This window comes from Carassius auratus, chromosome 29 (assembly GCF_003368295.1).
Source record: "Carassius auratus strain Wakin chromosome 29, ASM336829v1, whole genome shotgun sequence".
Lineage (NCBI taxonomy): Eukaryota > Metazoa > Chordata > Actinopteri > Cypriniformes > Cyprinidae > Carassius > Carassius auratus.
In genome coordinates, this window is record NC_039271.1 from 15,751,680 (window position 1) to 15,775,761 (window position 24,082).

General features: G+C 37.4%; 1 protein-coding gene across 1 annotated transcript in view; it reads left to right on the forward strand.

Annotated features, from left to right (window-relative positions):
- LOC113048216 (semaphorin-3C-like) overlaps positions 1-24,082 on the forward strand; it is a 45,411-nt gene that overhangs the window by 10,068 nt on the left and 11,261 nt on the right. The window contains exons 3-12 of the mRNA XM_026209860.1: positions 7,906-8,066; positions 8,699-8,761; positions 10,113-10,232; positions 11,802-11,892; positions 13,380-13,499; positions 14,010-14,152; positions 14,318-14,432; positions 16,194-16,257; positions 20,873-21,017; positions 23,643-23,865. Coding sequence (XP_026065645.1) covers positions 7,906-8,066; positions 8,699-8,761; positions 10,113-10,232; positions 11,802-11,892; positions 13,380-13,499; positions 14,010-14,152; positions 14,318-14,432; positions 16,194-16,257; positions 20,873-21,017; positions 23,643-23,865 — 1,245 coding nt within the window. The remainder of the gene's footprint in view (positions 1-7,905; positions 8,067-8,698; positions 8,762-10,112; positions 10,233-11,801; positions 11,893-13,379; positions 13,500-14,009; positions 14,153-14,317; positions 14,433-16,193; positions 16,258-20,872; positions 21,018-23,642; positions 23,866-24,082) is intronic.

The following is a 24,082-nucleotide window of genomic DNA, read 5'->3' on the forward strand; positions in this document are numbered from 1 at the left end:
TTGTCGAAGCTGTCAGCAGTGCCATATTAAGGCCAACAAATGTGAGGACAATATCTGTCCTCTTTCTTTCCCCCATTTCACCTTGCTCACCTTTTTAGCCTTGGTAAATAAAACAGTTTACTGTTGCTTGCAGATACCATGATCAATCCATGTCTGTCAATACTGAGAACAGCCGTCATAATGGTGGAGTTAACATGCATGTTCTGCCCTATTGATTCATGCTAATGTATTCAAGGGTTTCTAAGCCGTTTTTGCCATGTTTGCTCAATCTGTGCAGGCCTAAGGATGTTTAAAGCCAAATATGGTCTATGGTTTGAAGATTCCTAAAGCTTTTCCAGCCGAGCGGCCAAAACTCTAAATTGTAAAAGGAAAGAGGTTGGTTAAAAAGAAAAAGAAAGGAAACATTGGCGTGATGGAGTAGACAGGTCCTTCCTGTGTTCCTTTATAAACAAATGTGAATTTCATTTTCAAAATGAGTCTTTAGTCTACATGATTGCGTTCACTTGGCTCCCTCCAAATTCCAGTAGGCTACTTTTATAATAATACTATCTCAAAATGTTTTTTGGGGACATTTTGGGATAAAATATGCCAATTTTCATGAGATTCATCCCAGTATTTCCATTATTTGTTTTAGGGAAATCAGCATGCAACACTCTGGCTTATATGCATGCATGTTTATGGATAAGCGAGGGGTGCCTCGTGTTAAGGTGAAAGGTCACGGGGGGCCCCAAGGGGATCGGTGACAGGTGAAGATGTGGCCATGTGCTAATTGGGGCAAAGCAGCCATTAGCATGATGGGGAGGTTAACGTGTTAAGTTACAGCTCCTGTGGAGAACCCTGTGCGGTGCCAGAGAAATACAGCACTGTAACCGAGCCCTATCTGACGCAGAGATACAGAGGATCTAAGCCTGTTGATCAAATTCAATGCTGCCAAGAGAACTGCCCTATCTGAACTCTGTGCTAATATTTTGCTGTAGCAGAAATCTGACAGAACAGTAAATTGTATAACCAATAAATGTGAATTGAAGCCCAATCATATTCAAACAGGAGGCACTTCTTTTTCTTGCAGACTTTCTAAAGGACCTGCTTTGTCCTCTGCTGGCCTCAACAGTTTCATTTGTAAAGTTTCATTTAACAAGTTCATTTATAAATTATTCATTTTTATTCACTAACTGTAAAGTTAATGGCAACTACCGCATCCAACTAATAAATGAATAATAAACAATCAAAAATAATCATTTAATATTAAGTATACAAATAATTTACAATTGTATACATTTAGTTCTGTTGGTATATTGCATTGCAATTGTTAATTATTATTTATATTATTAAATGATGCATTTTAAGGAATTTCTATTCCTATTTTCATTTTTATTTTGTTAGATGATAACACTCAAAGTATGCCACAAATTGGGGCTGTATTATAATTTTTATGACAATTATTTTTATGACACTTTCATGCACAGGAGAACCATTGTAATAGTGAGGCAGAGAAAGCTCTTCTCTGACTGGCGACCCCAGGGGACAGATGTGTTGAAGGATTTAGGGGGAAAATGGCAGCCCAGCAAATGCAAATTGATGTAGTGAGTTGCTAACAGTGCTGTCAGTGTGAAATGCAATGCATGCAGGTCTTCTTCCCCTCTGCCGGTATTTATAAATGCTTATTGAATGAGAGTGCTAGTGTATTTGTGTATGTGTGAGTGTGTAAGCGTGCATTCTAGAAGCCGGAGGAATGTGCCTAATGTCAAGAGGACAGACTGTCTGACGACTCTGTCGCATGTTACCCTAAAGTCTGGGTGGTCGAGATTAGTTAAGCGCATCCCAACCTGCTTCATGGGTTCACCTGATCACCCTAAATCAAAGTTTCTTACAGTGTCTGTAGAAAACGTAAAAAACAAAACAAAACAGGGTGTTTGGGGTGATTTCTAGTGTTATTTTTAATATTACTTCTACCATTACAGCATTTATTACTATTATCAGTTTTTTTTATTTCATTTTTAGTTTTTATTTGACATTTTACTTTTATTTGCTTATATGCGCTTATTATTGTTACTATTCTTTTTTTAGCTTACATTTTTCAGATTTACCTAATGATTTTACCATTTAACTTCAGCCCCCCCCCCCCCCCCTCCATTTTATTTCAGTTCAAGTTAACGATAAGATAGCTGAAGTTCAATTCACTAAACTAAAAATGAAAGTAAATAAATACAAGAGCACATATTAATTGCATCATATTTTGATCACCCCAACACTGTTATCCGCTATCATAAAATACACCGTGAAGTCGGAGAAGTTCAGCGAAGAATTGTATGCAGAAGGCTTCTGAGAACAAAATGGAAATATTTCCATGACTTTCTAAAGTTTATAAATGGAGAATATACCTGTGAAATGTAAGATATGCATTGAGGAAAACACCAAGCATCCTATCTGTCAGTAGCGAGTGTCTGTGACAGCATCTATAATAAACTATACCTGTTAACTATATCTTACGAGTTATTTCAAAGCCCTTAATATAAGCATGTCTCATGTTTAGAGTGAATTGAATTAATCACTTTCCCTGCAGCAGCTTACTCTGCATCCTCCTCTATTAATCAGAAATATTTGTATCAAATATTGTATATCAATATTAACGCTATTGCCTCATGCCATATCGCTTATAAGAAATATAATGATATATTGTACAAATTCTATATATACCACCCAGCCATAGTTGATAGGTTGTTGAAAACTAATAACATAACTGTAATGGTAGCAAGTACCAATCAATTGAGAGCCTTCATTTTTCTATCTTACATCATGTTAGATCATGCAACTGAACCAGGGCCAACAACCATATTGTGAGCTTTAATGAGGATGACGTATACGGTTGCCTTGACAGAGTCATCGAGTAAATTTGAAATCACTTACACATCACATGTGTGAGCTTAACCATGTGGAACCAAACCAAATGAACATGTTATTGTCTACACAGCGGCAGCTTTTGAAAGGGGTTTAAAGACATTTCTTGAAGGCCAGGGGCAATTCATCTGGGGACTTCAGCCACTTGCTCCCTGTGGAGCACTGGCACCAGTAGCGTTCTGAATGAATGGGACATTACCTTTATATTTGCATACAGTTCATTTATGCATACCAGCTCTTAACTTTAAGGTGATGAGGGGCAAGTTAACAAAAGCTGCTGCTGTAATTGGAGCTTAAGCTGGTAAAGCAAAGGTAATGGAGCCTGGAAAACTTTGGCTTGAGTTTTGAACTGCAATTAGTGTCTCTCAGTAGGTTCATGCAATGGTTTGTCCACCATTTACTTTGTTTTACTTTCAAATTACATGGAAAATCTGAGCTCCAGTCTGAAATCAGTTGTAATGATTCTAATCTGAAAGGAAGCTGATTTCTGGTTAATGTATTGGCAGCCGAGACAGAGACGCTTCAGTGACATTAGCAGGTAACCTAAAGACATTTGGCATCGTGACTTTAAAATAAGTCCAGGTTCTCTTGTAAAATAGCTCAGCTGATCTCAGTTTTATGATCTCTCCAAGAGCAAACCTGATCCTTGTAAGGCTAACAGACTGATGGTATTCTGTTAGCCAGCTCTAAGAACCTGATGATACTCTGATCTGATTACATTTAATGCATTTAACATTTACTTTTGGTTGTTGTTTTGAACTTCATTCCACAAGTAAAATGGATTAGACTTCTCCTACTACTTTTGAGTTGAGTAAGAACTGAGGCTTATGATTTTTTACCTGAAACAGATGTGCAGTCTCATTTACCACTGTTCAGCCAATTTTTTTGTGGGCGAAATACAGCTATTTCTATGTAATCAGGAATTTTATGTGAAGGTGAGATATTTCCCCAAACATATTAGATACTAGGTTTGAGTTGGTCATGTAAATAGTTCTATGGTATATATATATATATATATATAAAAACTAGCTATCATCATTTATTCAAAAATAATTCTACAATTGCCTTGTAAAGCTATATTAATTTGGAATGTAACAGCAGATTACATTGCTTTGTTTGTTTGACAGGACCAACATGTTTACTTAATTTGATCTCAGTTTTAGCATCCAGGTTTTTATCACTGAGGTAATGTCGCTTTACAATGCTAACATGAACTAAGCAAAAACAGTATTGACAACAATGGGTTGGTAATGGGTTTAGCAAAAGATATGGATTATTTGATCCATGTCACGGTGAATGTTTACTCATTAAACTCTTAAACCTACCAACCTGTAACCTGGTGCCCCGAACATGCAGTATGGATTTCTCTGGAAGTTTCTGTTTTATGTTTAAACATATGGTCATGCATACCTTGATGGTCACCTCTGAGCAGATTGAGACCCATAACCCCTTTCATGCTGTTATAATGGATGTTTAAGGAGTTTCTTAGCACAAATGGACTTTGTTCCAGTTCTGATCGACTGCTCTGTATAAATGACAACAAAAAGGTTCTGAGTGGAATGAGGAGGTGGAAACTCATATATAACTAGCTGGCATGTTGGAGGATCTTAGTTCATCTCTTGGTTGGCTGCTCAAAGCTTGCTATTACTAAAGGTCTGAAAACATTTTAAATCCTGCATCCCCATTTTGAGACTATCTCCTACTCTACACATAACATAACACACATAACTGTTTTATACCGTCGACCACGAGTTCAAAGTGTTATCACTACTTGCTTTTTGCAATAGAACAGTAGCCTTTCACAGCTGATTTAAAGGGAAGCAAATTATAGTATAATGAGAATCAACCATCTGGTATTGACTACACAAGCTCATAAGTGATTTGATCAACATATATCAAATTTCAAACCAATGAAGAGCTCAGGAAAAGGCCTAGACATAACACTTCCGAGGAAAACATTCCCAGCACTACTTCGTCAATACAACCCTCCACCACACCATCGGCAGTTTAAAGAGTAGGGATACACAATAAATATTGGCTGATATTTAATGTGCATCTTTTCAGTAAAGCCGGTTCTGTAATCATCGGTAAATCTCTACACGTGCTTGATTTTATGTGGAGCAGCATTTACTACACAGAGCCGTGGTTCACTGATAAGTTGCGCCAATCTACAATCATATTTCAACCGATATTTATCGTGCATCCCTATTAAAGCGCAACACTAGTCACATGTCATGGTCAACCGTATCTACAAAACAACACCCAGAATGCCTCCTCCAGGACCAATCCTACCAGGATTTGTGTCAATCCTACTAGGATGTGTGATGAGCATCTCCTACATGGTTAAATTTTACTGATTTAACCATGCAGGAATGTGGTCCAGCCCATGACTAATACAGCATGTATGTTGGGAAATATCACAAACAAAATGTATTCATTATTAAAAGCTCTCTTGACATGTTTTAGCCTGGGGTTAAACGTTTCATATCAAACTTTAAAATATGGAGTATGGTTTTGATTTGCTTGACGCTGATTCATATTCATCATGCATGAACTACTGACAGTGAGTTTGATTGCTGGAATGGGTTGAATGCATTGACGTCTACCAAATTTCCACAATGTAGCATATCTGTGCATTCTTCATCTTTTATCCACTCTGAGATCAGAACCCTCATCAATAGTGCCTCTACACTAGTCATGGTTGGAATAAATTAATAAATATGTTTTTAAATAAATAATATGCTTTAAATTGTTGTTTACAATTACAAAAAAAAAAAAAAACACGTATGTGTTTTGTAATTCCCTTTCATTGATGACTAGGCTCTCCCGGCTTTTGCTTGAGCTTTTATAGTGTCTGGAGTCTGGACCCGTTCATTTATTCACAAAACGTAAAAAATACTCAGCTTTGTGGGTGCTGAAATCTGTTTGCAACATTGAAGCTTCTCAAAAAACAAATGAAAATGAACAGCAGCATTTAATTATACCTCAATATAAATAAAGACTTATAAAAAAAAAAAAAATCCAATGGAATTTTCATTTCCATCATCCAAACAATCCTGACTGTCCAATGTTAAACACATGAGAGAAAGAACAGGATAGTAAGTTTTGGCTTAACTATCATCACACTTTTGAGAACTATAGTTTGTAACATCACTATGTTTAAAATCGAGTGTGATGTTGCTTTTATTCAATAGTTCAGTAAACAAGAAGTTAATCTTTAGTAACTAAGGGGGGGGGGGGGGGGGTTCTAATTATTTGCCCATTTCGAATTATTTCGAATTACCCCTCAAATCCCCCTCAAATTTTGGGACAAAACGTGGCCCATCGTTTTAAACTGGATTTTTCTTTTTTAATATCTTGAACATTCATATTTGTCATTGACCCAAATATATTATTGCAATCCTATTTGTCATACTGAAATATCAGATGACATCTGAAAACACTGCCTTTTCAAAAGTATTCAGACCCTAATAATGTCTCATTTGGATGTGGCTGCCAAGCTTCTCTTGCAGCAATCAGTGTTTCTGTGAGGTGCACACTTCAGCTTTGGAGAAAGTTCATGATCCAAAACACAGGGACAAATTATCACTGCAGTGGCTCTTCGACAAAAAGATGAATGCTCTCCACTGATGCAGTGTCGCAGTCAAAGCCTTGATACCAAACCAACTGGCCTGGCACAGTTTGAAAACTGTATTGAATAAGTGCCACCTAACTAACTCAAGCTACCTGGAGCGAATCTGCCTAAAAAATGGGCTGTAATGTTAAGATAATAGCACAAAAAGCATTCTTCAGTTTGAAAAAGTTAAGCTATAAAAATATTTTACAGCCAATCAAAACTGTTTCGACTTTACACTTTAGGAATTACCATCTGGGAAATATTTTGTGCCGCACATACGTCAAGAAAGAAACTTAACCTTAAGTTACGTACTTTAAGATTTTTGAGCAACACAGCATTGTCATATTAGATAGAGCCTGAAACAAAAGCTGAAATGTGCTGAAAAATTAAAAGGCACCTGACAACGCAATTTAAATTTCTTTAAATGAGTCTGCTGAATAGGGTGAAATGGGATTTTGGGATTTCTGTCTGAGGTTACAGAAGCTGCATGTTTCTAATTAGTCTCCTGAAACCTAACCATAAGCGGGATTTCTCTCTTTTGCTCCCGCATCAGAGATATTTTATTGATTGCTTATTTCCTCACATATGCTTCCTCCACCGTATCATCTGTCTTCATTCCTCTCCGTCTGGTTCTCAAGCACTCACTTCAGTCTTGCCCTAAGGAGTTCTTTCAACAGTAATAATGCCACTCTTCTCTTACTAAGATGCTATCAGTGGTGCTTTGAAGCCTGGCTGATATAATCTGTTGCCCTGTACACCACTTTTTATTAAGCCTACATTAGAATGACGAGTAAGACAAGGCCTAATACAATCCCATAATAGTCTGGCGAGACATGCTGTCTACTGTCAATGTTGATCAAAGAGCCTAGGGTTATCTTCACCTTGTCTTGTGTGCTGGTCCCTTTAAATCTATGGAATAATTCAAATCTGTTAAAAAAAGGTGGGAATTGCACAGGTTTCGTGTTTATAGGCAGCTTAGTGAACTTACAAACCTATTTGGCAGGTACTTTATACTGACATCTTATTCGAACGTGAAACGTGAAAGAAAATAAATTGGTTGTAGATAAGAGAAATGGGACTTTTATTGGGACTAGTTGGAGTTATCTGGTCACTCAAGAGAAAAATAATAAGGGGTTGTATTTAGAATCATTGTCAATGACCAAAGTGGCTTCCACTTCTCTATAAATTAGTGAATAACTAATGAGAAACAGCAATGAATATTCCTGAGTTTGGTCTTTGGAGAGTTTGATGGTATGGTGAAGGGCCTTGAGTCTTTGTATAAGTATGAGAGTATGTGTGTGTGTGTGTTTTGGAATAAGGCTAAAGATTGCCAAGGAAACACCTAAACCTCACATACAAATGCAAAGAACATGTTTGTGTTTGCATTACAGAATTACAGAAAACCCAGTCTTTTGAATTCTACACTTTGTCTGAGAAGGCCATGGACTATAGAATCCTTTTCATGGATGAGGATCAAGACCGTATGTATGTCGGCTGCAAAGACCATGTACTCTCGATGGACATCAACAATATCAGCCAGACCACACTGAAGGTGAGAGAGCAGTCAAAACCTCTCTCTATCCACATGAAATGCAGCACAACAGTTCTGCAGCCGTAGAAACCAATGGCGACCACATTTCTTTCCTTCTTATTTGACTAATGGGAGTGTGGCAGTTCGGTTAAACAGAGCTGGCTTTTGAGCAGACAGCTTGAACACAACTGGCAAAGATTATGGAAGTTTATCTTTCCTCATTCAGCAAAGGCTGGCAAAACTTTAGAGATTCATTGCATTCCAGTGCAGGGATCAACCCCAAACATGAGTTCACGAGTAAAAGCCTCACCCAAGCTGGAGTACAATACAGAATGAGTTAATGTACATCTACTTTAACAACTGGATAAATGACTACTAGACATTTTTTTTTTTTTCATGAAAGTCTAAGGAGAAATTTGGCAGAATGTCTAGGCTGCCCTTGTGCATATAATGAACGGTGACTTTTGATCAGTTTAATACTTGCTTAGTTTGTCAAGTTTTATTAAAATTCTAAATCAAATATTGATTAAAATCTTTTTAATAAATTAGCTTATTACATTTTTGCTTGTGTAATAGTACCATTAGACGTGCATTGTAACATAAATTTGTCAGTCAAAATAATATAACAATTTTTTCATTGTTTTTTTTCTCAGATCTTCTGGCCGCCATCCACTAGTAAGGTTGAGGAGTGTCAGATGGCTGGCAAAGACCCCACAGTAAGAACATTGACACTTTTAAACTCTTGGGATGTTATGGTTGGCCAGATCTTTTCTGCCTCTAATTCACGGAGAATACAGCAGCATTATTGATTCAACTCCTATTTGTCTGTTTCTTGGTGAAGTGACCGTCCAGTGAATCCAGTGAATATCGGCAATTAATTAAACTTGTCCCAAATCAATCATAAGAGCACCAAGCATGAGCTGATTTTAAATCAGTGTTGGATCAGAAACAGATGGTTCTTGATCAAGTGCCTAAAAGCACGAGCAATATATGTTCCATATATGTTATCTGTAGCACAATTGGGGGCCACATCTTCTATTTGTCATCAACTACGTGTCTTAAACCAAATTAAATGCAGGAACGGACTTTTGTTCTCAACCGGCCAAAGAAAAATACTGTGCTTCACACCCATACCACAATTTATAATTTTAAACCTATGTTTTATATACTAATGAAATACAGGAATTGACTTGTGCGCTGAACTGAAATATTAAATGAAGTTGTATATTTTAATTGCAAGTGACTGGAAAATAGGGCAAATGAATGTAAACCTATCTACATTTTGACACTGAGATGAGCGAAAATGTCCCAATTTACTGGTTTATGGCCAAATATTTTAATTTATAGCCACAGGAGCGGCAGCGTGTGACCTCACTTGATCTGAATCCTTCTGCATCGTTTGGGAAACACTAAGATGTTTCTTTAACAGAGCTGTAAATGATACGAAGACGTGTTTATGGAGCTGAAGGAAAAGGATTCCTACCATAAATTAGTAGTGAATACAAGCCAGTAGAGGATACAGTTATAATGTTGATGTGTGCCACAAAAAAAAGAACTATTAATGAAGAACATGTGAAAGAGATCAAAGGGAAATGGGAGGAGTGGATGGTTGGGTGTGTGCTATTGGAAGTGCTGTTAATTTTCTGGAGTTGCTCTTGAAGGACTCGTGTGTGCGCATGCAAACCGAGAGCTCATGCAGCTGCTGTTTTGACACACTTTGCCAAGTTCCTAACTGCTCCCTTGGTGCTTTTCTTTCTCTACTCATCCCTCTCTCACTCTTTCTTTGGGCTGGATCATGTGCAGTCAGTTTAGTTTGGGATTCCCATATTCTAAGATAGGCCTTGAATTCCTATATAAACTTTAACTTCTTCAGTGAATCAAAATAAATTGTCTTTTTGTCTTTCAAATTGTAATCTGAATTGACATTGTCAGGTTCAAATAAGTGTATCAGCTTGCTAATAGAATTATGTAGCACTAAATGACTTTCAAATTACACTCAAAGAGATTTTAGTCTAACTTTTAAGAACAAGAACACTGATCTCTCCCTCTCTCTTTTGTTCACCTCAGCATGGATGTGGAAACTTCTTACGAGTGATCCAGCCATATAACAGGACGCATCTGTTCATCTGCGGCAGTGGAGCCTACAGCCCAGTGTGTGCATTCGTTAACCGCGGCAGGCGTCCTGAGGTCAGTTTACACTTGCTAATGAAAAGGTTATTTAGTTCAGCTTCACCTTACTGGGTGGGCCACTGGTGCAATGGATAACGTGTCTGACCATGGATCAGAAGATTCTAGGTTTGACTCCTGGCTGGCTCGCTCTGTGTTCATTTTGGGGGAAGTCGTGGTCTAATGGTTAGAGAGTCGGACTCGTAACCCAAAGTTTGCGAGTTTGAGTCTCATACCGGCAGAGATTGTAGGTGGGGGGAGTGAATGTACAGCGTTCTCTCCCACCTTCAGTACCATGACTGAAGTGTCCTTGAGCAAGGCACCAAACCCTCAAATGCCCCCCGGGTGCCACAGCAAGAATTTGCTTTCCACTGCTGTGTGTTCACGGTTTGTGTGCGTTCACTGCTGTGTGTGTGTGCACTTGGGATGGGATAAATGCAGAGCACTAATTCCGAGTATGGGTCACCATACTTGGCCACATGTCTCGTCACTTTCACTGCTTCAGATTTCTAAAATGCTGTATTGGGAAATAGACTGTAGGCATATATTCCACTAATTTCCTGGTACAAATGTATTTATGTATTGCTGTAAAGTTCAACATCATACTTCCTTTAAAAAGCCCTTGACAATTTAGGCCAGAAAGGGAATAAAGGTAGTCAGGAGTTCAAAGATCAGGTGAGACAAAATGAGATTAGGCAAGACATGGCAATCGAGAGGAGAGCAAATAAAGCCCAAATTATACTTCAGTGCGCAACATAAATTTCATCACCAGAACAGTACGTTTCCTAAGCGTGCATAAAAAAATTAAAACCTTGAGATGGGATGAGACGAGAGGGGACCAGATGAGATTAGGAGCAGTCCTGCTAGCCATCAGCTTGTTTTCTATCATTCTTTTTTTGTTGTTTGAAAAGCATTTTACTCTCTCAGCCCTCTGTCTGTGTCCATCTCTATTGGCTGCACACCAGCTGGACTATTACAGAAGATGAAAACTCTGCAATAGGGTGACCTATGACCTTTAAAAGTGTGCAGAGTAGCTTTGAGACATAATGACATGGCCACCCTGGAGTGACCATGTGACTCATCTTTGCCTATAGTTGCGTGTGATGTAAAGAGCCAATTCGTTAATGAATACACATGTCCCCTGGACAAATTAGAAGCTCTACCACCAGCAGAGGCTCTCTACGTCTCTGGTTTCTCTCACTTCACGTAACTGCCCAACATCTTGACCCCAAAGGAGAGGATTGACTGGCCCGGCAGTCGGAAACCTGGAAGCCTCTGGGCAAGTCTGTCCAACCAATCAGAAGAAAGCTAGAACCACTGCACTAATGAGTGCTAGGAAATTACTCAGAAATCTTTTTATATAGACTGGCTGTGAAACATTTCGGATCGAGCTGAAAGTTTTGATGATGGTAAATGGGATAAAATGATAACAAGAGCATATGTCGATTATTTGACTTAAAAGGTCAACTTTGCAGAAAGACCAACATATAAGGACTGAGCACTGTCTGTTTTATCTGGATGGTTTATCTGAAATAGATTTTTTGAGTATGTGTGAAATGAGAAATTTTATGTTTTTGGTGTCATTGGCAGGAGCAAGTGTTCCAAATCTCTTCCAGAGCAGAATCAGGGAAAGGAAGATGCTCTTTTAACCCACAAGTCAACACCGTCTCGGTCATGCTCAGTAAGTGCTGTGTGTCTGTAGTGTTTTGTGTGTTTAACCACAGGTGCCGTTTTGTCTCGGACACGTATAACAATTTCTCTGTGATCTCTTTGTTCATGACCCTATAGTGTCATAAAAACAAGTAATTTTGTTGTGTTTTGAGGGTGTTGCCTTTCAACTAGCTTTTTAGTTTTATTTTAAGCTCTTTTGTATTGGTTTAACTGTAATAACCCTGAAACACATATGCACTCATATGAGAACTAACTGCATGTGCCACACATACATGCCTACAAAAATCACATACGCACACCTAAATATAATGTTATGAGTCATCGATGAATCATCTGTATATGAGAAAAGGTTTTAAGTGGTTATACTATTAAGTAAAAGTTCCTACCCGTCTAGACAGCAGCAAAGACTGACAGTCCTTGACATGACAGCCTACAGCTTTCTCTGTCGGATGTCCGTCTGACAATTTCCATCATACACTTGGCCCTTAGCCGCACATGTCAACCATGGGCCCCAGCAATATGGAGTGATGAAGTGATGGAGTAGTGCACTGATGAAAGGAAGGAGAGATTTGGGGAATGGAGACTTGAGCAGGTCATTAGTGGAGCACACCGCAGAGAAAAGCACAGCCACAATAAATCCATAGGTCTCACATTCAACAGACAGATGTGCTCAGCCAGTAGCAGAAACAACATTTTTTTTAAGCGTTTGAGTTTACAAAATAAATGTATTTTAAACGGGGCTGTCAAATTTAATGTTGACGCACAGGATTAAATGTTTAATAGCGTTATTTAAAAAAAGGAAATTACATTAATGCATTTATTTGATTTGACATTATGACTTTTTCAATCTGTTCTGTGTAATTATTAAAACGCGACTAGAACAGATCTCACACACACACACACACACACACACACACACACACACCCTATAGCTAAGCACTCATTTAAAATGAATGTAATATTTTACAAGTAACTTACTTATAAATCAGTCCCAGATAGAATATTTCATATATGTGAAATAATTTGTCATTTTTATTTTATAGTTGACTTTCAATAACATTAAATTATTGAAGCTCCAACAAATCACCAACAAAAATCTCTGTCAATCACAGAAATGTTAAAGCAAAAACATTTCGTACATGCAATCAAGTGCCGTAAAGGTTTTATTATTGATTTATGTATTATTTACTTTTTATTTATTTAAGTGTCTTCCACATCAGTACATTTTAAAATGTGGAACTGAATGTATTACAACTATCTACAGAAATAGATTACATTATATAATATATAATTTAAAAGTTCAAGAAAATTCAAATTCACAATGATCTACATCAGATGAATCCTACTAAATTATTTGAATCTATTTTCTTTCCTAGTTTAATTCCCCAACCTTCCTATTCATCTGAGAAGATATGAAACCCATACCTAGCACAATGAAAATGTGTAAAGAAAATCTGTATAAAGCAACAGTGGGACACTGATTCTGTTTGTGGTTAGATCAGGAGCTGTTCTCTGGCATGCACATTGACTTCATGGGGACAGACGCGGCTATCTTCAGGAGCCTGACCACAAGGAACGCAGTGAGGACGGACCAACATAACTCCAAATGGCTGAGCGGTACAAACCATATGTGATTTTATCCATCTACATTATTATGACTGTTCTTTTAGAAAATTGGGCATGTTTTCTTGAAGCTACAAATAATTATTTATGTGGAGCATTAAATTACATGTTCACCTTCCATGCCATTTCGGTAAAACAGTACACCACAAAGTAAAAACCTAATTTCCCATGTCAAAGGAAATAGCTGAAGACAGGGCGGACTTAATATCTGTTCACAATCATTCCACCAGGAAAATGAAAGCATACATGCATGATGGTTTTCTCAAGACGTCAACATTTTTCTTTAACACAATGAAATGCATATTTGGTCAGGGTCTGTAGGATGCAGTTTCTTAACTCAGTTCACCAGCAGCTATATTATGTTTCATATAAACATTAGCATCATGCGGAGAGGTTGGATTCTTTAGGCAAGAAATGATACAGTACAATCTTCTCATTCTCTTTTGTGGTTGATGTCGAGCAAATTGAGTGTTTAAGCTGTAGTTATTCTTCTATTTTGACTAGAGCCAGTGTTCATTGATGCCCATTTGATTCCTGATGGCTCAGACCCAAACGACGCCAAACTTTACTTTTTCCTGCGCGAGAGACTGACAGACAGTAGTGGAAACACTAAGAACATCCACACTATGGTGGCCCGAGTGTGCCCTGTAAGTCAAGTTATGCAATCATGTTCAGGGAGGTACATTTGTTTTAAATGAATTTCAATCTAGTGCAATCTCAATCTTATTTTGAATATGAATATCATTAATATGAACTGTATAATATATAAATGTATTAGTAATTTTTTGTGTGTCGTTGTAAATTCTATTTAGAATGACACTGGTGGTCAGCGCAGTCTGGTGAACAAGTGGACCACGTTTTTAAAAGCTCGGCTGGTTTGTTCGGTTCTAGAGGAGGACAGTACAGAGACACACTTTGATGAGCTCGGTGAGACCACACACACACACACATGCTGGGTTTCTATTTTTTAAGGGGGCATTCCATAGGCACAATAAACTTTCTACTTTACAAACTGCATTTTCTATCCCCTTACCGTAACAAGAAAGAAATATATATGTATACACTCACTGGCCACTTTATTAGGTACACCTTGCTAGTACTGGGTTGGACCCCCTTTTGCCTTCAGAACTGCCTTATTTCTTTGCTGCATAGATTCCAAAAGGTGTTAGAAACATTCCTCATAGATAATGGTCCATATTGACATGATAGCATCATGCAGTTGCTGCAGATTTGTCGGCTGCACATCCATGATGCAAAAAAACATCCCAAAGCTGCTCTATTGGATTGAGATCTGTTGACTGTGTAGGCCATTTGAGTAAAGTAAACTTATTGTCATGTTCAAGAAACCAGTCCGAGATGATTTGAGCTTTGTGACATGGTTCATTATCCTGCTGGACGTAGCCATCAGAAGATGGGTACACTGTAGTCATAAATGGATGGACATGGTCAGCAACAATACTCAGGTAGGCTGTGGTATTTAAATGATGCTCAATTGGTACTAAGGGGCCAAAAGTGTGCCAAGAAAATATCCCCCACACCATTACAACACCACCAGTCTGAACCGTTGAGACAAGGCAGGATGGATCCATGCTTTCATGTTCTTTACGCCAAATACTGATCCTAACATCCAATTGTAAGAGCAGAAATGAGACTCATCAGTCCAGGCAACGTTTTTCCAATCTATTGTCCAATGTTGGTGAGCCTGTGTGAACTGTAGCCTCTGTTTCCTGTTCTTAGCTGACAGGAGCGACACTCTGTGTGGTCTTTTGCTGCTGTAGCCAACCTGCTTCAGTGTTCGATGTGTTGTGTGTTCAGAGATGGTTTTCTGCATACCTTGGCTGTAATGAGTTGTTATTACTGTTGCCTTTCTATCACCTCTAACCAGTCTGCTCATTCTCTTCTGACCTCTGACATCAATGAGGCATTTTCATCCACACAACTGCCGCTCATTGGATATTTTTTCAGATCCTCTGTAAACCCTAGAGATGGTGGTGTGTGAAAATCCCAGTAGATCAGCAGTTTTTGAAATACTCAGATCAGCCTGTCTGGCACCAACAACCATTTCCTAATTTTTTCCTCATTCTGATGCTCGGTTTGAACTTCAGCAAGTCATCTTCACCACATCTAGATGCCTGAATGCATTGAATTGCTGCCATGTGATTGGCTGATTAGCAATTTGTGTTACCAAGCAATTGAACGTGTACCAAATAAAGTGGCTGATGAATGTGTGTGTGTATATGTATATATGTTTTATATATATATACACATTGCCATATATTTTGGGACTAGAAAAAAAAACCTAAGGGACCTTTAACTCCATTGTATCCTAATTAGATGCAGTCTTGACCTGTATTAAACCCAAAACACTCCTTCAAAAGCCTTACAAATTTCACAGTATAATTAAACAGCTTGCTATAATTACTGGTCATTAATCATAAACCAGCCATTTTGGTGTTTTTCAGTATCCAACAACGGACCTCGGAAGTTTGTAAATCTTTTCACCTCATTAAAATCATTTTACGATCATAAAACACTCAGCACACACCGTTTACACTGGAGAGTTAAAGCCTGTGATGGATTTACACGCTTTCACCTGTTTTGTTCTTGTTAAGCCAAACTAGAACCGTGTCACAATGTTGTAGGACAGATGTTCGGCTATCGAGTGAGTGTTTGTCTCTTTCTTTCCAGAGAATGTGTTTTTATTGGAGACGGACCGGGGCCTCCTCATCTTTGGAGTTTTCACCTCTACAAGGTAAAGCCAATAGCAATATTGAGCTTGCCGCTAATGTGTGTATAAATATGCATGTGCATGTTTTTATGTGTATATTTGCCAAATATACAGTATTGTTCAAAATAATAGCAGTACAATGTGACTAACCAGAATAATCAAGGTTTTTAGTATATTTTTTATTGCTACGTGGCAAACAAGTTACCAGTAGGTTCAGTAGATTGTCAGAAAACAAACAAGACCCAGCATTCATGATATGCACGCTCTTAAGGCTGTGCAATTGGGCAATTAGTTGAAAGGGGTGTGTTCAAAAAAATAGCAGTGTCTACCTTTGACTGTACAAACTCAAAACTATTTTGTACAAACATTTTTTCCTGTGAATCACTAAACTAATATTTAGTTGTATGACCACAGTTTTTTAAAACTGCTTGACATCTGTGTGGCATGGAGTCAACCAACTTGTGGCACCTCTCAGCTGTTATTCCACTCCATGATTCTTTAACAACATTCCACAATTCATTCACATTTCTTGGTTTTGCTTCAGAAACAGCATTTTTGATATCACCCCACAAGTTCTCAATTGGATTAAGGTCTGGAGATTGGGCTGGCCACTCCATAACATTAATTTTGTTGGTTTGGAACCAAGACTTTGCCCGTTTACTAGTGTGTTTTGGGTCATTGTCTTGTTGAAACAACCATTTCAAGGGCATGTCCTCTTCAGCATAGGGCAACATGACCTCTTCAAGTATTTTAACATATGCAAACTGATCCATGATCCCTGGTATGCGATAAATAGGCCCAACACCATAGTAGGAGAAACATGCCCATATCATGATGCTTGCACCTCCATGCTTCACTGTCTTCACTGTGTACTGTGGCTTGAATTCAGAGTTTGGGGGTCGTCTCACAAACTGCCTGTGGCCCTTGGACCCAAAAAGAACAATTTTACTCTCATCAGTCCACAAAATGTTCCTCCATTTCTCTTTAGGCCAGTTGATGTGTTCTTTGGCAAATTGTAACCTCTTCTGCACATGCCTTTTTTTTAACAGAGGGACTTTGCGGGGGATTCTTGAAAATAGATTAGCTTCACACAGACGTCTTCTAACTGTCACAGTACTTACAGGTAACTCCAGACTGTCTTTGATCATCCTGGAGGTGATCATTGGCTGAGCCTTTGCCATTCTGGTTATTCTTCTATCCATTTTGATGGTTGTCTTCCGTCTTCTTCCACGTCTCTCTGGTTTTGCTCTCCATTTTAAGGCATTGGAGATCATTTTAGCTGAACAGCCTATCATTTTTTGCACCTCTTTATAGGTTTTCCCCTCTCTAATCAACTTTTTAATCAAAGTACGCTGTTCTTCTGAACAATGTCTTGAACGACCCATTTTCCTCAGCTTTCAAATGCATGTTCAACAAGTGTTGGCTTCATCCTTAAATAGGGGCCACCTGTTTCACACCTGTTTCTTCACAAAATTGATGACCTCAGTGATTGAATGCCACACTGCTATTTTTTTGAACACACCCCTTTCAACTAATTCAACTAATTGCCCAATTGCACAGCCTTAAGAGCGTGCATATCATGAATGCTGGGTCTCATTTGTTTTCTGAGAATCTACTGAACCTACTGGTAACTTGTTTGCCACGTAGCAATAAAAAAATATACGAAAAACCTTGATTATTCTGGTTAGTCACATTGTACTGCTATTATTTTGAACAATACTGTAGGTCAGACAGGGTTGGAGCTGAGGGGATGACAGGGTTTCTGGGAAAATGTGATCACACCGGAGAGTGGTAAATGAAGGGAAAGGTCACTCCTTTACAAACAAATATCTAATCTTAGTTCATCCAATAGCTTTTCACTCTGATGAATTTAATATTTTTATTATAAGGAGGACTCACTGAATGATTTAAATGGATCAGTGTGTTCCATTTAGAAAATGAGTTAAGAAATATTTTTTCTTACATTTACATATTCTAGTCTTTAGATACAGGTTCTTCTAAAAAAAATTGCATATTGTGATAAAGTTCATTATTTTCCATAATGTAATGATAAAAATTAAACTTTCATATATTTTAGATTCATTGCACACCAACTGAAATATTTCAGGGCTTTTATTGTTTTAATACTGATGATTTTGGCATACAGCTCATGAAAACCCCAAATTCCTATCTCAATAAATTAGCATATCATGAAAAGGTTCTCTAAACGAGCTATTAACCTAATCATCTGAATCAACTAATTAACTCTAAACACCTGCAAAAGATTCCTGAGGCTTTTAAAAACTCCCAGCCTGGTTCATTACTCAAAACCGCAATCATGGGTAAGACTGCCGACCTGACTGCTGTCCAGAAGGCCATCATTGACACCCTCAAGCAAGAGGGTAAGACACAGAAATAAATTTCTGAACGAATAGGCTGTTCCCAGAGTGCTGTATCAAGGCACCTCAGTGGGAAGTCTGTGGGAAGGAAAAAGTGGGGCAAAAAACGCTGCACAACGAGAAGAGGTGACCGGACCCTGAGGAAGATTGTGGAGAAGGACCGATTCCAGACCTTGGGGAACCTGCGGAAGCAGTGGACTGAGTCTGGAGTAGAAACATCCAGAGCCACCGTGCACAGGCGTGTGTAGGAAATGGGCTACAGGTGCCGCATTCCCCAGGTCAAGCCACTTTTGAACCAGAAACAGCGGCAGAAGCGCCTGACCTGGGCTACAGAGAAGCAGCACTGGACTTTTGGACAAATTTTGCATGTCATTCGGAAATCAAGGTGCCAGAGTCAGGAGGAAGACTGGGGAGAAGGAAATGCCAAAATGCCTGAAGTCCAGTGTCAAGTACCCACAGTCAGTGATGGTCTGGGGTGCCATGTCAGCTGCTGGTGTTGGTCCACTGTGTTTTATCAAGGGCAGGGTCAATGCAGCTAGCTATCAGGAGATTTTGGAGCACTTCATGCTTCCATCTGCTGAAAAGCTTTATGGAGATGAAGTTTTCATTTTTCAGCACGACCTGGCACCTGCTCACAGTGCCAAAACCACTGGTAAATGGTTTACTGACCATGGTATTACTGTGCTCAATTGGCCTGCCAACTCTCCTGACCTGAACCCCATAGAGAATCTGTGGGATATTGTGAAGAGAAAGTTGAGAGACACAAGACCCAACACTCTGGATGAGCTCAAGGCCGCTATCGAAGCATCCTGGGCCTCCATAACACCTCAGCAGTGCCACAGGCTCATTGCCTCCATGCCACGCCGCATTGAAGAAGTCATTTCTGCAAACGGATTCCCGGCCAAGTATTGAGTGCATAACTGAACATAATTATTTTAAGGTTGACTTTTTTTTTTATTAAAAAAACTTTTATTTTATTGGTCGGATGAAATATGCTAATTTTTTGAGACAGGCATTTTGGGTTTTCATGAGCTGTACGCCAAAATCATCAATATTAGAACAATAAAAGACCTGAAATATTTCAGTTGGTGTGCAGTTTAATTTTTATCATTACATTATGGAAAATAATGACCTTTATCACAATATGCTCATTTTTTGAGAAGGAACTGTATACTGTTATACTATTTCATTGATAAATACTATTATAATATTTAATTTGATCTAATAATATGAGTTTATAAATGTATTTTTATTGCACATGATTAATATATTTAATTACTATTATTGTAAATGTTTGTATATATTCTAGATTGTAAACATTTGTATCTATTATACAGTATAGTATACTCTGAAATATATAATTTATATTTACTTTATAATAATTTATAATTTTCTTACACATAATATTTATATAATTTTTATAAAATGTTTATAAAAATATTTTCTATATTTTAATGTTGAAGTCTTCAACACAAAAAGGATGGCAGACTGCGTTTTATATAAATAAGAGGTCAAAAATAAATTCTAGGGGCAAACGTCTCTTTCAAAAAATAATAAAGTAATGCCAGTTTTAACACTACCAACAGGCATAACTCTGGATAATATTGGATAAAAAAATGTTTAAGTACAGAAGTCGTTTGATTGTAGCACATTTAGAGACGTTGAAATGCCTTTGTTTTTCCTTAAGAGAAAGATCCGAGAAGCCAGTGGTCTTCATTTATTATCTCGTTGTTTAGGCAAAACAGTTCAGATATGAGGTGTCATTTGGGATATTTGCTATGGATCATTTCATTATGCTTGTTATGATGGGTTTCTTTGGGTGTATGTAAGTTGTGGTTTAATGAGGTGAGATTTCGTTCAAGGTTTCCGAACTGTGGTTTATTCTCCAACCTCGTTGAATCGCTGTGGTTTTCCTAATGAGGCCAATCCAAACAGCGACAGCTTCTCTGCCCATGACCTGCTCTGTTATTTATCATTATATTTTGCCTCTTTCCCCTTGTTTTGACATCAAACAAATAAACGCTTTGTCTTGCTGTCTGATCAAAATCTACGATGTCCAGCCAAACCACACTTCAACCAAAGTGGTGTTCCCTTTCCTTTACACTGCAATTTTCCACTGTCTGTGGATCGAGTCTCCAGTGTAACTGTGTTACATCATCCCTTCCACCCAAATGTTTAGGAAGGATGCGCAAGACCGTCTCTTTACCATCTGACTTGCTTCATGTTAAATTGGTCTGTGTGTTTTGTGTTATTCCATCCAGTTCTGTGTTCAGAGGTTCTGCTGTCTGTGTGTACAACATGGCCGACGTCCTGACGGTCTTCAACGGACCGTTTGCACACAGGGAAGGGCCCCACTTTCAGTGGGTGGCTTTCCAGGGCCGGATCCCATACCCACGACCGGGAACCGTGAGTCACACACATTAATGTCTCTCTGTGTATAATGCCATTAAACTGAGTAAATATTTGTGATTCACACTTTAGTTGAAAATGCAAATAATTACAGGGGAGGAATGTTTGCTGAAATAATCATAATCATAATCTTATTTTTAGTTTAGTTTAGTTCATACATGAAATCTGGTCTGTCCTCAGTCATCCTTATATTTCAAAGCCATTTATTTTTTAGAGAAAAGTAGTAAAAATTGATTATAAATCAATATATATATATATATATATATATATATATATATATATATATATATATATATATATATATATATATATATATATATATATATATATTAATATATATAAAATATTGTTTTTCAAACCTCTAGCTTATAATTCATGGTAAATTATTTTTATATATAGGAAGTGACCCTTTTTAATCAATATTTGACTATAAAATAATATCACTATATACATATATACATGTGTATGTATATATATATATATATATATATATATATACACACACATGTATATATATATATATATATATACACACACACATGTATATATATATATATATATATACACACACACATGTATATATATATATATATACACACACACACACACATGTATGTATATATATATATATATATATATATATATATGAAATATATACATATATACACACATGTATATATATAGACACATGTGTATATATATATATATATATATATTAGTGCTGTCAAAATTAGCGCGTTAACGCATTCGATTAATTTGAAATATTTAACGCGTTAAAAAAAAAACGCAATTAACGCGGTTGCAGTTTTTTTTTATTTCCAGTTGTGGCCTATGTGTGTTCAACGTGCAAAGAAATATGGATAAGACCAAGGAAGGACTTTTAGACGGAAAGTTTCAGTATAAAACTCTGCCGGATTACTCTTCAGTCTGCCACAAGAAACATTACTCTTCATTTAGTCTGCCACAAGAAACAGCAACATTAAAATCATGAACTCAAATGTCATTGTTTAAAAAAAAAAAAAAAAAACAATGACTGTAACAGTGCGTAAATCAGACCTTTCTGTAACGCTAACGTTAATAAGCTTAAACGAAAATAACGAAATAATTGTGTAGCGGAGTATTTTTTGTACACAGTGCCACGAACTGTCAATCACTCCTGTACGCGTGCATCACTGTCCTCCTTGCAGCTGCAGCAACTTGCGCTCTCACTCTTCATCAAGCTTTAAAACAAAAAGGGGACAAAAAGATCATATTGTCTTTGTGCATAGGCTATAGATTAATTAGATAAATGAATATCTAAATTTGTGCCTTGCCGTCTACGGTATTTTTTTAGAACTTAGAAAAAAGATGCTGCAGCCAATGAACAGCCAGCGGGGGATCGACTCAACCTCCGCAGACAGTTTTTAATGTTTATCAGACAATAAATACTCAAGATTTTGCTTTAGTATAACTCACAACGAGTTTCACACACCTTCTCCGGCCACGTTGAGTTGTTGACACTTAACAGTGGGAAAAGCGACACATGCGCTATTCACTTGTATAACTTAAGGGTGAATGGGTAATGTAGTTTCTGCTCTGGGTGGGATGAATTAGGAAGCTTGCATTGTGAAGGGCGCTCTGAAAATCGGCAGTGCAGGTAAAAGATTAAAACCTCTATTAAAACAGATGTCCAAATGAGCGTACCGGTACGCTAAAAGCATGTTCTGGGCGCACAGAGAGGTGGCGGTACGCTCAAGAGCTATATTTGGAAGTGGCGGTACTGAGTACCGGTGTGTACTGGCCCACTTAAAGCACTGGCAATGACTATACTTTGGAATTTTTTTGCAGTCCACTTAGAATTCCACATGGAAATCATTTTTGTTTTTTATTGGCATTGATTGTTTTGAAATTCAAATGGTACTTACATGCCTGTGTTTTTATTTCTGTAATAAATATGGCTTTCAAGCCAACAGTTAATTTGGAGGATATTGATGGTTTATTGCAGGTATGTTGTTTACATGAGAAAATCTGTGTTACAAGTTAAACAAAAATTCCAATAAACAATCATATTTTGAATTTAAATAGTTTCTTTGTCTTGAGTTTACATTAATTATTTACATTTTACATTTACATATCCAAAAAGTTTCAGTCTTTTAATTGCGATTAATCGCGATTAATTTTAAAAAGTTGTGCGATTAATTAGTGAATTTTTTTAATCGATTGACAGCACTAATATATATATATATATATATATATATATATATATATATACATATATATACAGTTTCTTTTCCCATTCATCCTCTGACTGAAGAACTTATATTTTATGGTAATTTATTTTTTAGATAAAAAAAATTATTATATCTTATATATATACAATTTTATTTATGTAATACTAAATAATCATCATAACTATTATTGTGTGTATTTCAATTATAAAAACAAACTTAAACCTTAAATTAATAAAGTTTTGTACTTTTAGTATTAGGGGGAACTTTTAAAATTAAGCACACTAAGTAGATAAAGATTCACTAATATTAGTTTGAGTCTGAGTGACAAAAAGACCCAGTTAAAGTGACAGAGCATTCATAATCTAAAGCATGATTATCTAATCCTTCAATTGTTTGATCCTCTTCCTGTCAGTGTCCTGGTGGCGCGTTCACCCCTCATATTCAGAGTACTAAAGAGTTTCCAGATGATGTGGTGACGTTCGTGAGGAATCACCCCGTCATGTTTAACCCCATTTACCCGGTCGGCAGGAAACCTCTTGTGGTGCGGACACATGCCGATTATAAATACACCTCTATAGCTGTGGACCAGGTCCCCGCTGCAGACGGACACTACCACGTTCTATTCCTGGGCACAGGTACAACCCCACATCATGACAAATCTCAAGAAAAATAAGCGACTACACTAGAACATTAACATTCTCAAGAGTTACAACCGTCAAATGAAAATAATTCAAATGTTCCAAAACAGATTTCAACCACTACCTCATGTAATCTGTTTGTGTAAGGAACTGGCACACTTTACTTGACTGCTTGTTGACCTTTTCAACAGACTAAGTAGCTTTTTCCAACTAA